This window comes from Cervus canadensis, chromosome 10 (assembly GCF_019320065.1).
Source record: "Cervus canadensis isolate Bull #8, Minnesota chromosome 10, ASM1932006v1, whole genome shotgun sequence".
NCBI lineage: Eukaryota > Metazoa > Chordata > Mammalia > Artiodactyla > Cervidae > Cervus > Cervus canadensis.
In genome coordinates, this window is record NC_057395.1 from 3,022,297 (window position 1) to 3,040,651 (window position 18,355).

At 45.6% G+C, this 18,355-nt stretch overlaps 1 protein-coding gene across 3 annotated transcripts in view; it reads right to left on the minus strand.

The window, feature by feature from the left end:
- Positions 1-18,355, minus strand: part of CAMK1D (calcium/calmodulin dependent protein kinase ID) — a 388,105-nt gene that overhangs the window by 41,034 nt on the left and 328,716 nt on the right. For all 3 annotated transcript variants that reach the window (XM_043479613.1, XM_043479612.1, XM_043479614.1), the window contains exon 5: positions 15,853-15,979. In XM_043479613.1, coding sequence (XP_043335548.1) covers positions 15,853-15,979 — 127 coding nt within the window. The remainder of the gene's footprint in view (positions 1-15,852; positions 15,980-18,355) is intronic.

Sequence of the window (18,355 nt, forward strand, 5' to 3'; positions counted from 1 at the left end):
GGAGCTACTGACAAAGGGAGCAGTCATGGAGAAGCACCGCAGCTTATCTGCGATGCCATCAGCCCCCAGGAGGAGCAGGAAAGGACTTGATTTCTAGGCACAGACACAGCAGAAGAGAAAGACTCAAGTGGGGGGAATTCCCTGTAAGTCCAATGGTTCGGACTCCGTTCTTCTAATGCAGTGGGTTCCATCCCTGGTCAGGGAACTAAGATTCTACATGCCCCATGGTGCAGCCAAAAACAAACCAAAAAAACTAATGTTTTAAACTAATGCCTCCTCAAGTGGGGAGGGCACACATGTTCCTCCAGTGCATTTTAAGACCCAGACCTTGGAGCAGTCAGTGGTCATCACTGGCAGTAGAGGAGTCCACCCACCCAAGGTGTTGAAGGGACAGATCCAAGATAGGCGGCAGGTCCAACCTCCTGACTGCATCTTAGGCTTGGCTGAAGTCAGCCTTTTAGAGGTGGAGAGAGTACGGGTGGGGTGTTGGCAGCCCCATCTGAATGACTTCGGTTGAGCCTAACAGCTGGGTTCCCAGGTCCATTCATCACAGACCTGTAATCCACTAGCCTCCAGCAGGCTCCTACAGTACCTTATCCATCTCTTTATTGCTGTGTGAATCACACCGTCAGCACCAGGCTTCATGCTGCTGGAGGCCACCTCTAGACTGTATTTTCAGGCATAGTACATACTGATTATACATCAAATGGTGATACAACGGAATCCAGTCCACTCAACACACACATGCCATTATTTCTACAAGAAAATGTTTCCCAGGACTTCCCTGGTGGTACAGTGGATAAGAATCCACCTGCCAATGCAGGGGACATGGGTTAGATTCCTGGTCCAGGAAGATTCCACATGCTGAGGAGCAACTAAACCTGTGCATCACAAGACACAAGAAGCCACTGCAATGAGAAGCCTGAGCACCGCAACTAAAGAAAGCCTATGTACAGCAACAAAGGCCGAGTGCACCCAAAAAAAGAAAATTCCAGAGAGATGATTTACAAACAAACTTCGCTGCCTCAAATATTTTCAGTGAGTAGCCATAGGAACCATAAAAAGAAAAAACGGAATGGTCACAAACGAGTTTTGGATTGCAAGCCACTGTCATTTGGGAAGTCCCTATATTGCATACATTGTTGCTCAGCTGCTAAGTTGAATCTGACCCTTTGTGACTCCATGGACTGCAGCACGGCAGTCTTCCCTGTCCTTCACCACCATCTGCAGTTTTCTCAAATTCATGTCCATTGAGTCAGTGATGCCATCCAACCATCTCATCCTCTGTCATCCCCTTCTCCTGCCTTCAATCTTTCTCAGCATCAAGATCTTTTCCAGTGAATCAGCTCTTCATACCATGTGGCCAAAGTATTGGAACTTCAGCTTCAGCATAAGTCCTTCCAATGAATATTCAGTGTTGATTTCCTTTAGAATTGACTGGTGTGATCTTCTTGCAAACTTAGGCACTCTCAAGAGTCTTCTCCAGCACCACAGTTCAAAGGTATCAGTTCTTCAGTGCTCAGCATTCTTTATGATCCAACTCTCACATTCATCATAACTACTGGAAAAACCATAGCTTTGACCAGAAGATCAATTGCTAAATACCTTTCCTTAAGCAAATTATTTCTGACATGAATTTGGGGGATAAAAGAAGCAGAATTATCCCTAATTCTCTGAAAGTGGGTGTTTTCATTCATGCTGCTCTCCTTTTAAGAGCTTTTCTTGAAGGGATTTCAGGATTATTAATACTAGTTCTAGGGCTAAACAGCAAAAAAAAAGTAAATGATCTCTCAGAACCTCCTTCCTGTTAGATCTTGGGGGCTATTAATTCAGATTTTTGGGGGGCTATTCCCAATAGAAACAGCATCCCATCAGTTGAATTTACACCAGTAAATAGAAGTCATCTCCATGTAAGTCACACAGCCTCGGCAGAGCCTCCCACGAGCTCCTGGAAGGATCTGTGGACAGATGTTCCGCCTTCTGAGCCCCAGGCTTACCCCACGCTCTCCAGTGAAACAGTAGGTTCCAAACTGACAATAATTGAATTTACTGTTATGAGACTCACTTACCAACCCACTGTGGAAAATTCCATTTGGTGGGAAACGTCTCCTATAAACTGAGCTGTTCTATATTGATTTAGAGCAAGGATTTTTGGTAAAGGGAAGGACTCCAGAGATTTCAAAAAGAAAAAAAAAAAAAGAATTCCAGAAACCTTTCATGTTGTTTTTAAAACAATTAAGTTGCCCATTTTCCTTACTGAACCAGAGAGAGAGAAAAAGGCCTAACCAAGTGGAATTGGAAACGCGGACAGTGGCTTGTGGGGGCGGGGGCCACAGTCATCAATCCTCAGGCTCTAATAAAACAGAAAAGGAATTTTCCCTTTTCCTGCATCCAAGGATGTGCTGTGAATAGCCTCTGCAGAGAGAGGGGAAACTGAGATCTCACCATGCTACCACATTCATGTTCAAGGTGATTTTTTTCCTCCATGGATGTCTGAGGACCACTCCTCTCCATACCTCAAAGATGACCACTTCTTGGGAAGAAGAGGGGCACGGGCAGGAGGGGGCAGCCCAAGGTGGCAGGAGCAGCCCTCAGTGCTGGAAAAGAAGAGTCAGCGGTCCAGAACCACAGTGGTGGGGTTTCTCCTTATTCAATCGCTTAACGGGTTGCGTCCCACTTCAGGCACTGGCTCTGTAGGTGACCACAGCATAGCTGGCCCCAGCCCCCAGGGCACACCTGTTCTCTGGGTCATTGAGGGTACACACAAGCCTCAGCCACCTTCCTAAGGACGATGATTGTACTCAGACAAGATCATGGCAGGATGGGAGAGGTGGTGTTGATTTTTTAATTTAACTCATTTGAAATCCAGCTCTGAAGATACTGAACTTACTCTAAAGTGAAAGTGTTAGTTGCTCAGTCCTGTCAGACTCTTTTGTGACCCCATGGACTGCAGCCTGTCAGATTCTTCTGTCCATGGGATTCTCCAGGCAAGAATACTGGAGTGGGTTGCCATTTCCCTTCTCCAGGGGATCTTCCTGACTGGAGATTGAACCCAGGCCTCCTGCATTGCAGGCAGATTCTTTATTGTCTGAGCCACGAGGGAAGCCTTAAAAATATTCAAGGAAAAAAATAAATTACCTCCCATAGTCAAATGAAAAATAAGGTGAAGATAGATAGTGAAAGATACAACCAGGGAAAGAAAGTGCTGTGGCCAGTGGTGCCGTAAGAATATGCCTTCATGTTGTACTCTAAGAAAAAAGTAATAGGTGCAGAGATAAAAGAGTAGGAGAGGTCTGAAGGATGTGGAATGGTTGCCAGGATTTAGGTTCTTGTAACAAAAAATGACTTTAGTTGTCTGGATATAAGAAGTTTTAAACTGCTGGGTACATTGGCTTTTCAGTGAAAGAAACCTAGGCTCTACCATTTACTGCATGTGTGGACATGAGTAAGTCCCTTAATCTTTCTCAGCCTCCATTTTGCTTATCTGTAAAATGGGAACATCAATAGAACCCAACTTTGAGGACGGTTATGAGGCTTAAAGGAAATAAGCAGCACGTAACTTACGGGTATAGTTAGTAGTTATTATATAAGGAAGAGAAGTTGGTAAGATCAAGGGAGCAAAAAGAATGTAGGCTTTATCACTTTCTAGAATTAAGGCTGGATAGATTCCTGATATCATGAAGTACTTTCCTTTGATTCTAGCTTAACATAATGGAAATGATTCATAAAGGAAGAGTTCCGCCCTTTTGATGAAAACCCTCAAAAGTCAGGACTGAGCCAGGCTCACACGCGACTGGAAGGGCAGGTTGGGAGAGCTTGAGTCTTAGAGCTGGCAGGAGCCAGGTGGTTCCTTTGTTCATCTAGCTATGGATCCCTGGGGTCACTTCATCACCAGCACGTTTACATCATCCCTTCTTGGTCCAGACACCAGCCCAGACCCAGTAACAGGAGCAGCCTGTTCATCACGGCTGACTGACAGTGCTGTGGGCATGAGGCCCATTTGTCCTGGTGTCAGAGATCCATGCGATGGCCAGGGACTCTGGCTGTGTGTGGCACCTTCACGGCCCTGCGTCTGAGGGAAGGACAGACTGAGCTCCTCCCACATTTTCTCCCCCGGCCCCCTCCTCCCCTACACGCCCCCCTCCTACCTCCAGGCCAGGGGTCATCAAGATTTCTGTCTCCATTGCCCTGAGCTCTTCTCATCCTTTAAGCAGTGATAAGGGTGCAAAGCCCAGTTCTAACCAGTTCTTGCTTTCACGGGCCTGTTATAATTCTTTTTTAAAGAAGGTTGAAAATTATTCTGGAAGACTGGTTACAAAAATGCATATACCCTAATTTTTTCCCCTAAGTTTTCCTTTATTGAAATATAGTTGATTTATAATGTCGTATTAGTTTCTGGTATATGGCAAAATGATTCAGTTATATATATGTGTGTGTGTGTGTGTGTGTGTATTATTTTTCATATTCTTTTCCATTATGGTTTCTTATAGGATATTGAATACAGTCCCCTGTGCTATACAGTAGGATCTTGTTGTATATCTATTTTATATATAGTAGTCTGGATCTGATAATCCCAAACTGATAATTAATCCCTCCCCCACAGCTTCCTCCTTGGTAACCATGTTTGTTTTCTACATCAGTGAGTCTGTTTTGTAAGTCACTTCATTTGTGTCATATTTTATACTCCACACCTAAGTGATAGCATATGGTGGTATTTATCTTTGTCTGATTTACTTCACTTAGTATGATAAGCTCTAGATCCATCCATCCATGCTGTTGCAGATGGCATCATTTCATTCTTTTTTATGGCTGAGTAGTATTCCATTGTGTGTGTGTATACATATATATGTATGTACACACCACATCTTCTTTATTTATTCATCTGTTGATGGACACTGAGGTTACTCCCCGTCTTGTTATTGTAAATGGTGCGACTCTGAACACTGGGGTGCACTGCTTCATCCCCTGGAGTGTGTTAAACGGCTGCCGCCTGTGCCACTTCTGAGACAGAGCTGATGAGACCCTCGAGCAGCAGCACCTCTACTTGTCTTTGAATGAGCTTCTGTTTTTGAAAATGAACTTGAAACATCCAACCTACTATGTAGCCTATGACATCAGCAGACAGACAGGCAGGCAGACGGGCAGCCTGCCAGTCTATGGCTTAGTCTAAGGTTCATCTGGCACTCCCTGTGGTTGACCTTGCTGAAATCCCATACATAAAGTGGCACAGTATTTGCATATTATTTACAACATCCTCCTGCATACTTCAAATCATCTCTAGATGACCTATAAAACCTTATACAATGTTAAGGCTGTATAAATCATTGCTGATAAGCAGCAAATTCAAGTTTTGCTTTTTTGGAGCTTTTTCACAATTAAAAAATATTTTCAATTTGCATTTGGTTGAATCTGAGAATTTGGAATCTGTGGATCCAGATGGCCAACTGTATGTTATGGATGTGTGTCCCAGGACACTTGAACCAAGTCTTCCTGTCCCTGAGGAATCTCCACAGGTGGTGAGAAGGGTCACAGCAACTCTGCTGGTAGATAAATGGATAGGGCCTTAAACCAAATTGCAATATAGTTCCAAAGGGTTAGTGACATTTGTATGTCATCGAGGTGGCAAGAAGGACTTCACTGAAACAGTGGGAGATACTAACCACTATATATAAAATAGGCAACCAACAAGGACCTACTGTAGAGCACAGGGAACTCAGCTCAATATCTTCTAATAACCTATAAGGGGAAAGAATCTGAATAAGAATAGAAATTAATACGTAGATATAGATGGGCTTCCCTGGTAACACAGCGGTACAGAATTTGCCTGCAAAGCAGGAGACCCAGGTTCGATCCCTGGATTAGGAAGATCTCCTGGAGGAGAGCATGACAACCTACTCTACTACTCTTGCCTGGAGAATCTCACGCATAGAGGAGCCTAGCAGGTGGCGGTCCACACGGTCCCACAGAGTCGGACATGACTGAAGTGACTAAGCAGCAGCACAGGCAGATATAGATGGGCTTTCCCAGGTGGTGCTGGTGGTAAAGAGTCTGCCTGCCAATGCAGGAAACACAAAAGACGAGGGTCTGATCCCTGGGTGGGGAAGATCCCCTGGAGAAGGAAATGGCAACCCACTCCAGTATTCTTGCCTGGAGAATCCCATGGACAGAGGAGCCTGTCAGGCTACAGTCCATGGGGTCACAAAGAGTTGGACATGACTGAATCGACTTAGCATGCACGCATACATAGATACGTGTAACTGAATCACTTTGCTATACACCTGAAACTAACACATCATAAATAAAAACATAGTGGGAGATAAAGAGGACATTTCTTCCCAGCAGTGACCCGTTCAGAGACAGTAAATAAAATTCTAAAGATCAAGGAAAATATGATTCAGGCGTATATATCAGAGGAGAATCCAGCCTCGGAGAGAGCCGATTACAAAGAGGAGGCGGTATTGAATGAGTTTACTCAGATCTGCTTCCTGCCAGTAGAATTTTCAGCAGGAGGGGTATTCAAAAAGGAAAAAAACCCTCAGTGAGGGGCTTTACTGTGAGTATAATGTTGCTTCACCTAGATTCAGAGTATTGCAATCTGAATTGTTGGCAAACAAAAACACAGCTGAAATACAGGATCCTTCCTTGTTGGTGGTTTGTCTTCAGCCCGAAGTTGCAGAAGTCAGGAGGAGCAGAAGGTTCTCGGGACAGCTTGTTCTCACTGTGCTGGTTATAGGTTCCTTAGCTCTTTCTCATCCTCTTTTCGAGTCGTAATTCACTAAAAATGCATCACAGACAAGCAGCTCACTTGGATTTTCCTAGTCGCTTCTTGAATTTTACCACAGGCATGAAGAGTCCCCATTAAAGCGCCATCCTGGTTTCTCATTACCAGTCTGACTGGAGCTGGGTTACTATTCAAATGGTCCTGAAGCCAAAATGTGGCTGGTGGGAGTCAGGGAAGGAACGGGAAGGGAGTGGAAAACGGGGAGGGTGGCTGGTATCTGGTGTTTTCAAATGTGGGAGAGACCTGGAACTCAGTGCAACAGAGGAAGAAAAATGTTCTGAGTAAGGCATTTCAGAGCCGTGTGGCATGGATAGCCCCGTAACGTGTTCCCTGCAGGTGGTCCCCAGATTCTGCCTCTGCCCTAAAGGGGTTTGTAAACACAGCCAGATGGCTCCTTTGCACTGAAGCCCTCCTCACTTCTGAAATCTGATGAGCTACACTTCAACATGAAGAAGACTGTTACACTCATTTCAATGTTTTGGTCTATAATCATTCAAAGAAAAAAAAAAGAGTAAGTTCCAAAACGTGGCAGAGCTTCTTTCCACTCTATCACCGCAAAATGGTATCAGTTCAGAAACCATGAAATTCCATCCCAGGATTTAAGTATTGAGAGAGGAGCTGTGAAGGAATTCCAGAAGGATGGAGACTGCTTCACAGACAGTTTTAAGAGGGATTTAGTGGGGGCGGGGACTCTTCCAGGGCAGGGCTGCGTTCTCTTTGCTTGTGTTCTGCTCATGACCTTTTGCCCTCACCCATATTCACTGTCAAGGCTAAAAGTCTTGCCCTAAAACTCTCCCCACGTGCAGGGTTTGGGGTGGTTCTCTCTGACAAGTGGGGTCTGGGTGCAGCGCCCAGGGTGATGAAACAGTTGCTATTGGTTGTCACTGAGCAGCTGCTGAGAGAGAAGGAAAGAGGAGGTTCCTATCTGGACCTTCCCCTCAGTCATCTATGGGACAATTTGTCAGTTACAGAAAATCCTGTTTCAACGCTAACAGTCTGAGAGGGTGAGAGCAATGATGTAATGCTCAGAGACGTGTACTAAAATTTAAGTGAACAACAAATAAAACCCCACCTCTCTGGGAGAAAATGACCACACAGAAGAGAGAAGATGAAAGCACCAGGAACAGAGGATCCATGAGGAAAGATAAAAGGAACCAAGGGACTTAGCTTGCTTAAGAGATGGATGATGTCAACGTAATTGAGTGTTTTTCTTGTCTGTTCTGAATGAAGATGGGGAAAAAAACGACGGTCAAATTTCCTTGACACACATATTTATACTCTTAAAGGATACTAAGCCAGATGTCTGTAGAAATAACAGGAGGGTAGAACCAGAAAAACAGTCATAGAGGTCAATCTTTAAGCATCTTTTGACAGGAAAAAGCTCCTAATAGGAAAGAGTTCTCTGAAGGTGGCCTTTCTGTCTTGCCTCATCACTAACCTTAAACCAGGCGTGCCCATGCTCTATTTATCCCCGGCCCTGGCACACCTTCCTAATCTTTTGTTCACACAATCCTTTGCCTACCTTGTTGGTTCTTTCACAGATCAAAGAAGCAGAAATGAAGAATAAGGAACTGACAGGACCAGATCTCTTCCCTAGCTTCTCTTCAGCAATCTTGCAAACAAACTGCATGAACAAGATAACATCTGAAGAAAGACCAGGAGGAGTCGACCAGCTGGCACACAAGTGTGTATGCAGTGAGGGAGGGTGATGACTGACCCCTGCCTCAGTGATTGATGAGATGACTTCCCTGTTTCCCTGAAAAGCTTTCATGGCAGAGCAGAATCTTGGGAGGTGGTTTTGTGGGGACACTGAGTCCACCATCTCCCCAGACTGCTGATGTTCTGATAAGAGGTACCTTTCCTTTCTATCAATATGAGTATTGTTTTTGTAAGTGGAGAGCAGTGGGACCTGATTTGATAATCAGTTCAGCAGGCTTATTTTACAAACAAGAAACTGAGAACCCAAGAGTTTAAGGGATGGCTCAGGCCTTCCTTACAAGTAATCAGTGGCAGAGAGAGAATCTCACATTCAAGACCCCCTGTTGTGATAGCCACCAACTACAGGCTGGGCAGCCTTGAGAGTCTTCATCCCAAAATGAAACCCTGGTTCCTGGAATCCCTGGTTTCCAAGATCTCATCCAAACCCCAAGCTCCTTATCAAGTTTTCACAATGCAATGATCTCATGAATTTAAAAAATTTCTCTAACAGTGAAAAAATATGCCAAGAACGCTGACCAACTGTTCTCCATTTCCATTTAGAGAAGAACACACGAAACTTGTCTAAATGATTTCAGACATGTTAAGCCAGGGATAGGCCAAAGCATTCAGCAACGTCTCTGCAGGCAACTAAGTTATGAGAAGAGACTGGAATGCCTCCTTCTTCACAGTTTAAGTAACGTCACAATAAGGCACCTTCTAAAGGACCAAGATATAGTTCTTATAAACACAATAACAGCTCAGACAGAAAGGCTTCTCTCCTTATTTCTGAGGAACATCCAATAATGAAAAAGTGGTTCCTGGTATGCATTCCAAATGGAAGACTGCAAAGTGAGGGATCATCACTCAAAACGCTTGATGGAAAAATAAAGTCTCATGGAGTTCAAAGGCAAACATCAGAGAGCGCCACCGAGCACCACCCCTGCCTTTTCGCCCTTTTCAAAATGAAGCTTGCAATCTCTGAAAAAGAAAGACTGTTCTCTGGAAGAATCAGTAACAGCACAGGCTTGCCCTCTGGTGAGGCACTTCGTCACTTAATCCAGAGACCAAGGTTCAAAGTTCTTTTAAAAGAACTTAATTTTCCCATAGAATTTGAGAAATCACACCAGTGTGCAAATAGTAATTATCTAGAAATCAAACATAGGCTTTTCCCTAACAAACAGAAGTACATTTGTCATCTCTAGTCCCTTGTCAATTACATGACTGATATGAACGCTTTCCATGACTTATTGTTTCTGTTTAGTGATTCAGGAGAGCTCGTTGGTATTTTAATTAATGCAGCAGAGCAAGTCGCATAAGTAATGTTACAAACTTTTCAGCTCTGACTTTTATTTCTTATTGGTGGTGCCAAGGGGAATGTTACATTTGGCTCTAAATGGATTCTAAATCCAGGTCAGCACCGTACTGACGGTCACCTTGTCACCCTGAGGAGCTGATCGCCACCAGATAGCCTGATGTTTCTTCTAAATTCTCTCCAAGGACTTAGTAATGCACGTCCACCCTCCAAGCCAAGTGAGTCTGCTCATCCCCCCAGACCCTGTGTACCTGAAGTCATTCACAACCCTGGACCTTTGTTCTCCTTGCTTGCCTGCATCCATCACTCCCTTCATCTTGGCCCAGCTTCTACCCTGCCTTCAAATCCTGCCTCCCTGATGAGTCTTCTCCCTTGTTCTAGCCCTCACCCATCACCCTCTCACCTATACTATGAGGCTGCTCCTGAAACGTAGTTACTAGATAGTGCAAACGTGATCCCTTCTATGGGTCCATGCTGCCCACTGGCCATCATGTACTGGAGAAGCCCCAGGTGTTGACAGAGCCCCGGGGGCCGCCTGCAGTAGGAACGCAATACAGCAAAACACCAATATGGAGATGTTGCAATCCTGTCATCAGTGACCGGACGCCCAGCCCAGGCCCAGGTTCCTTATACAGGCCGTGTAAGGACCTCATGGCTTCCCTGGTAACTCAGCGGTACAGAATCTGCCTGCCAGTGCAGGAGACTCGGGTTCCACCCCGGGTCAGGAAGATCCTCTGCAGAAGGAAAGGGCTACCCACTCCACTATTTTTTGCCTGGAAAACTCCATGGACAGAGGAGCCAGGCAGGGTCCCTGGGGTCGCAAAGAGTCAGAGGCGACTTAGCAACTGAACAACAACAAGGACCCTTAGCAGCTGCTAAGGGTCAAGGGTGAAGTTCAAAGGGCTCAGATTCCTTTGCTTTCTCCCAAGGTACCATGTGCATTGGGATATGTGAGATAAACACCTATTTTTCCAATATTACTTCATTATTAGAGAACTCATTTAAAAATTGAAGTAATGATGTTGGTAAAACTATCCAGTTGCAGATTCATTTAGGTGATAACTGACTCAACAACAAAACAACCACACCTGCCAACTGAAACCAGCACGACTGGGAAGGGTTCTGCACTAAAGCTGACAGCCGTCCTCTGCGCCTGGCTTGGGCCTGGGTGGGGATTCAGGACCCCCAGGATGGGCATCAGGAGATCGGTACTCTCTTCCTTCTCTCCTGGAAATGCCCAAGGGCCCTGCCCTGTTCAAATCAAAAACGGCTGGGCGAAAAGGAGGCCATGGCTACAGCCTCCATGTCCAAGGTCCCAAATAGTGTCCCCATCAGACTGCTGGGGACGGGAGACAGGTAGATTGTCCCTTCCCAGGATTGACAGCACTCTTCTCTCCAGCATTACTCTGACTACCAGGTTCCCACAAAAATACCTGATTACTCAATGGATCCACAATTCAAGCTCCCCCAAACAGTGGTCCCCACTCCTCATCTTCATCTCACCTGAATTAACAGCCACCACGGACACAGCTGTGTCCTCCCTGAAGCACTCCCCTGCTCCCCTGCTTCTCTTCCCACTTCACCCCCGTCCCTTCCCTGTCTGTCCAAGTCCCTAGGACTCAACCCTGGGACCTTTCTCTCCTCCTTCTACACCTGCTTGCCCTGCTCACCCCCCACCCGCCCCTTGCAGATTCCACTCAGGTTCATGGCTTTAAAATGCATCAGAGGGAACTTCCCTGGAGGTCTGGTGAGCTGTCACTGCAGGGGGTGCTGGCTCAATATCTGGTTGGGGAACTAAGATCCCGCATGAGGTACAGCACAACCAACCCCCCTCAAAACAAACAAACAGACTGCATCAGAAGCTACCAGTTCCCAAATAACGTCCATCCCCACTACTTATGGTTTCCGTATCTGTGAATTTGCCTACTTGCTAGGCAAAATCCATTTGCAGCCCCCAAATCAATACCTGGGATGCTTTTGTATCCATCTGTAGGCCTGCCCAGAGTGGCCAGAACCTAGAGTTGCCCGCGGCACTCGCTCCCAGCCGGGGGCACACGCAGCAACGCTCTGTCCTCTTGTTTCATCTCTCACACTGTCAGCAGTGTGGTTTTCATGGTCCAATTACTGCCAAATTTTTTCCTCATTTTTGTATCTTTTGTTGACTTCCCTATTAAAAACAGCCCCCAAGTGTCAGGGCCAAAATGCTGTCCAGGGATCCCAAGCCCAAGAAGGCTGGGCGTGCCTTAATGAGAAAGCGTGTATTCGGTAAACTTCATTTAGGCATGAGTTACAGTGCTGTTGCCCTGAATTCAACCTTAATGAATCAGTAATAATATTAAATAAAGTGTCACTGAACAGAGATACAGGGATTTCCCTGGTGGCTCAGATGGTAAAGTATCTGCCTGCCATGAGGGAGACCCACGTTCAATCCCTGGGTCGGGAAGATCCCGTGGAGTTTATCACAAGGGATAAACTGTCTATCACAGTTTATCACAGCATCTGTTTATCACAAACAAATAGAGTGATAAAAATCACAAATGCACAACTAACTACAGTTCTGTACCTACACTGTTAGCCACGTTTAACATCCTTCTGAGGGAGCAGGACTGACCTTACACACAAGTCCCTTTCTCTCATAAAACTGAATGAGAAAACAAAACCAGCATCTATTAAACCAGTGGTCACATAGCAAAAACTGTACATTGTTGTCCATTTATTTAAAAAGCAAAGTCACTAGGATGGTATACAAGTGATAACCAGTGCCTTTGTGATGGATGATGAACACTTTTTCTTTAAGGTTGAGAATTATCTCCACTCTCTCTACATAACCAGAGATACTTCCTCTTCTTTCCTGCTCTCACTCACACACTCACACACACACACACACACACACACACACACTTCTTGTTCTCTTTCCTGCTTTATTTTTCTGCACAGCACGCATAACCATCTAAGATATTAATTAATTCATCTATTAGCCTATAGTCTGTCTCTGTCTCAAACATAAGTACCATGAGGTTGAGCATTTTTATATTTCTTTTTTCTTTCTACTGATACATCCCTAGTGCCTAGAACAGAAGGTAGGCACTAAATAAATAATCCTAGAATGATGCATAATGTGGCACTTACCATACATTATTCAATTCACCTGTTAGCTCTCTGTCTCTCACAAGACTGTGAACATTTTGAGATCAGAGACTCTGTCTATCTAAGCCATATTTGTATTCCTAACACCACACTACTGTGCGTGACACATAACAGGAATTCAATAATTGCACCCTGAGTGAATGGTAGGGGAACAGAGAAAAAAAAATCACTAATGTGCATAAGCTTAGGTGTTTACTCAACAAGCATCTGTGCAAAGACCAGAAAGCACAGCCCCTGCTCTACTGGAGCGGGGGAGAGACACGAATAACGATGGACCCAGATGCAACGTGATCAGGGCCATGATGAGAAAAGGAAAAGAACTAAGATGACAAAGGAGACGATGGGTGTTGGGATAGCAATCAAAAGAGGGTTATGTAACCTGGGCTTTGACGGTCAGATAGGAGCGTGCCACACAGACTGTGGGGAGAAACAGCCGGAGCTCAGCTGCTCCCTGCCCAAGCCATGTCTACAGAGACTCAAGCTCCCAGTGTTGCCCCTTCTTTGCTCTAAGAGGTCTCCCAGCAGTCTTGGTGCTTAATAAACATGAACAAGCAGAAATGCTCCATTCCCACAGTCCTCCTCTCTCTCCTCACTCAAAGCAAACCTGTATCTGATGACAGAATTCCTTGATGGCTCCACTCGCCACCACGTAGGATGACAAGAGCAAAGGCCACATCCAAATGTCAGTCCCAGTTCCCAGCCCCATCAGCATCTGACCTCTAAACAGAACCAGACCACTCGGATGGCAGCCACTTGGAAACCCAAAGAGACTGCCGTTCCACCAGCTCTGCCAAATGCAAAAAAGCAGAAATCGATTTAGAAAGCGCTAGAGCTTTCCAACATCAGAGCCAAATATGAGAACGATGTGACCCATATGTAAATATGCACATTCTGTGTCAGGACATCTGAACCCGCTGTCCCGAAGGGGAGCTGGGCAGCTACAGCATCCCCAGTGGGACACAGCAAGGCCATTCTGGCCGGGAGACTGGACCCCGTGACCTCACAGGCCTGTCCATCTTCTGATGCCTATGGTTCACCACAGCTGGAGCAGGCTTTTTCCCTCCCTGTCTTTTAAGAGAAATGAGAACAGCCTATCTCATTCATTGTTACTTGCTTGGTGGCTTGGACTGAACTGGAGAAATTCTACACACACACATAACACACACACACTGCACACTCACACATCACACACCCACATTTCCACCCATGGCACCACCCCCAGGCATACACGTGTGTCTCCCCACGCATCTCACACCACAGCCACCATTCTGAGTTCTCCTGGTGGGGTCCAGGCTCTTCCTGAAACCATCACTTTTCTATCCTAGAAGAGGGACAACTTACCCTCCCATGCACCTCCATCAGATGTGCTGCCTCCTCAAACATGATCAGAACATTCTCCCTTCTCTATCCAGTGCAAATACACAACCCAGGGACAAAACCCAGGGACAGTCAAGAGCTAAGAGGTGCTGAGCATGTCTTTTCCTCCCCTCTGACATTTACACCATCGTGATCTTCTCCCAAATCTGTGGCTTCTTTCTCTTCCCCTCATTTTTTTCTCTATTTCCCTCAAGTCTGTTTTTTTCTCCCCAAGTTCCTTTAAGAGTGCACCGGTTGTGACATGAACAGGGATGACTTAACGCCCATTATCATGCAAGCACCTGAAGGGCCCTGAAGTGCCTCCAAGGTCATTTGGAGTTCTCCACAATGCTCGGGGCCCCACACTCACTCTATATGAGGCCTGCTTCCTTCATATAAGGGAAGGTCACATGACACTGGTCATATAACTTCATCTCTTCTCCTTAAGGGCAGGTTTACTATTATCACTAGGAAAAGCCATCATTGTTTGTATGATGAGAATTCAGCCTTTGTCTCTGGTTCCCAAAAGTCTACCAATTTCCGTTTCTCTGGCTCTTAGACCTTCCTGGCTTGTACTCTCTCCGCAGCACCAGCTGATGCCTCCACTCGGAACGCTCTGTCTCCTAACCTTCCCGTGGCTGGGGCTGCTTCTCGTCACGAAGCCCAATGCCCAGGTCTCCCCCTGTCCCCTGAGCCATCCCAACTCTTCCTCACACTTGTCACTCTGTCCCATACCCCCGTTCTATCTTCTTCATACCATGCAAGGTCTGAAACGCCTCTGTTCACCTGTTTCTTTGCTGTCTGTCCTTCCCAACTAAAACATCAGCTCCATGAGGGCAGATGCCCCATCTCATTCACAGTCTTCACCCCAGTGCCTAGGACAGCATCGAGCACATAGCAGGCACCTGAGTATACATTTGCTGGAAGAATGAATACAGTCCTGTAAATGAAGTCTAACTTCATACACAGCTCCAATGGCCTTTCTCCAGGCCCCCAGAAGATGGAAGAGGATTCTCTGTATTTGAGTGCTCAGATCTGCCACAACCTTTTCTGCATTCTGCTGTGTTTGGGACAAAGGATCTGGGGTTCTGATTGTAGGAAAAATTTTTAATTCTTGGCTTCTCCAGGACAGGTCAGGATTAGCGGATAGCCCAAGAGAGTGACTTGGTCAAGGTTTGAACCAGACTCCTCTGATTAATCTTTTCTTTCTATCTGTGCTTATATCAGCATTTAAATGTTTTGTATGTGTCTGCGCCTTACTGCTGTCTCAACGTGTCACTGTAAATATTTGAAAACATAGATACATGTGCTGTATTTCTGGTCTTAGAAACAGGGAACTGACCCAAATCAATTCCTGGCCTCCATGCAGGCTCACACCCAAATCAAACAGGATTTCTGGGGAAGGTTTCAGGGAAAACCACATCCCTTTAAGCTTGTTCCAGTGTCTCTCGATCTTTTTATTCCTCCCTCAAGGGAAACAAAGGCAGGTGCCAGGCTCAAATGCTAAAGACAAGCGATCAGGCTGACAAATGGGAAAATACACACGCAACGTCCTTACCGACATAGCCTGGGGTCCCACACGCTGTAGACATCACGTCTCCTTTGCCTTCCATTTTGGACAATCCAAAGTCGCTGATCATGATTTTGGACTCCTCATCTTGACTGTAGTACAACAGGTTCTCAGGCTAGAAAGAAAAGTAGAAAAAAAAAAATGTACAAACTATGTTGATAGCTGGGTTAATTGTGGGAGCCTCACCAACTCACCAAAACTTAATGACAATGGAAGGACAGACTTGAGCTTTAGACACAGTAAATACCTGAAGAAAAGCAGTGTTTAATGAAAGCAATGTGGGGGCCTTACCTAGTATTGGGGCATTTATGGATTTTCAAGAAATGTGAATCCATTTCCCTTATTAGTATTTTCTCTAATTAAAAAAAATGAAGTATATATTGAAACAACTAGAAAGTAGATGCCTTCCAGACTTGTCAATTCGTTTGCTGGGTTGGGGGAAAGGAGGTTCCCAGAAAGAACGCTGCTTTTGCAGGTGTTCTGTGGTTTCTTTTTTCCTGATCCTTGTCAGCATCCTGCCTCTGACCTAAGAGTCTCTCTCCCGGATCTCGGAAACCTCCTGAGTCCTGCAGCTCTGCACATGCATTGCACACCCTCCTTTCCTGAGCCAGCTGACGCCTGTGCACTCTGCTTCCTGGGAAGCAGAGGGAGGTCATCCTGGAATGCATTGATGTGGAAGATCCAGAACTTTCTAGCCACGTGCCCTGAAGAACTCAAAGCCTCTGCTTGCGTTTCTGTAGAACACGGAGTGGTGGCTCCTCCTGTGCTTCCCCGACTGTAAATGTCAGAGTTCAGGAAGCAGTAATTCCCCACATGCGGCAAAGGTCTGATTATAACTTTGTCTTCACTCCAGATCTGCATGTCAGTGACACCTTCGGGGTATCTACGTGGGAGGGGCTTAAGGGCGACAACCCTGGGGCAAACTGGGAGACGATGAAACTTCATCTGCATGGCATCTTCTGGAAAACTGGGAAACTTGGTTGTTCCTGGCAAAAAATGGGGGAGGGGCTTATGGAGCCCTAAGGAGCTGTTGAGCAAGAACCCCTCTACCCTTGCCGTATCCTATTAGTAATTTTCCATCCATGACCCTTCACTCTGCTCAATGGTTATACATCCTCATGTGTCCTTGCTGAACTTGGAGTGGAGCCCAACTCTCTCCCCTAATGCGATGTCCCTCTGGCAGGAGTCTTGAATAAAATGTTCCTTACCATTTGAACGTGTGTCAGAACCAATTTATTTTTCCTTTAACAGAATCCCCCCAAAATACTACCCTTCACCCAAAATAACAAGATAAAAAGGAACAGCATTTATCAACCACAAGAACATTAATCCTGTGGACAAAGCATGAGATTAGAAGAAAATCAAATGTATTATTTGTGGATGTTTTCAGTGAGTTTTAAACTAGAATAAAATGGGCCAATCAATAGTGGAAACAATAATGCTCAGAAAACAGAGGGAAACAATCTAACCAAATAGTGCAAGTGGCTTCTCTGAATGTTTAGGGATTAGCATTTGGTGAAGAGTAAGAATCCAGTCATGGGGGCAGAGAGTTTTTTTTTTTTTTTTAAGTTTCTGATTTTAAAACTTCCTATCCCTGACAGTGCTTCTGCAGCTGTCAAGGATCTCATGCTCCTAGACAAGCCTGCATCCAGGCAGGAGATGGCCTAACAGCCCAGAATCTCTCCTTACACCTTTTTCCTACAGGAGATGCATTTGGATCAATAAATGGCTCTTCTGAAGGACAACTACTGACAAGGATTCAATCAGCTGGTCATTCTCAGGTTAGGTCAATACTTTTAATTGTCTCAAGATTTAGTAAAGACAGCAAGACTTTTCATGGTGGAGGGGGGGAGTAAGGGGAACAGAGAAGAAAGTGGGAGAGAAGATGGGCTCAGGGATAATGTGGGTGGAGGCCCCCGTCTGGCAGAAGGAAGGCTGGGGTGATGGGATGATTGGGGGACAGAGGGGATCTTACAATCCTGCCTGGGGTCCTACAAGGCCCAGGACTCACCTAAAAGATTATTCTTCTGCATTTCATGGCATGTTTGCAAGACACCTGGTGGCCAACACATGACTTGGGATGTCAATTCCAACCCTTGTTCATGTAAGTTTTTAAAAGATCTGAATCAACATTTCCTGTAGAGTTCATGTTACATACAATCATACTCTGAATCCAGTGATAGCTTTCACCCCGCCAGGGGACACCTGGCAATGCCGAGAGACATTTCTGGCGGTCTGAACTTCAGGAGGAGAGGCGGATGCATGAGCGCAGGAGGGCCTAGAAGAGCTGCTCCACGTTCAAGGTCAGGAGGGGTGACCTCGTCCAAGGTGAGGAGCAGCAGCTGCGCTTTGCTGGAGCAGCTGTGAAGAGATACCCCACGTCCAAGGTAAGAGAAACCCACGTAAGACAGTAGGTGTTGCAAGAGGGCATCAGAGGGCAGACACACTAAAACCATAATCACAGAAAACTAGCCAATCTGATCACAAGGAC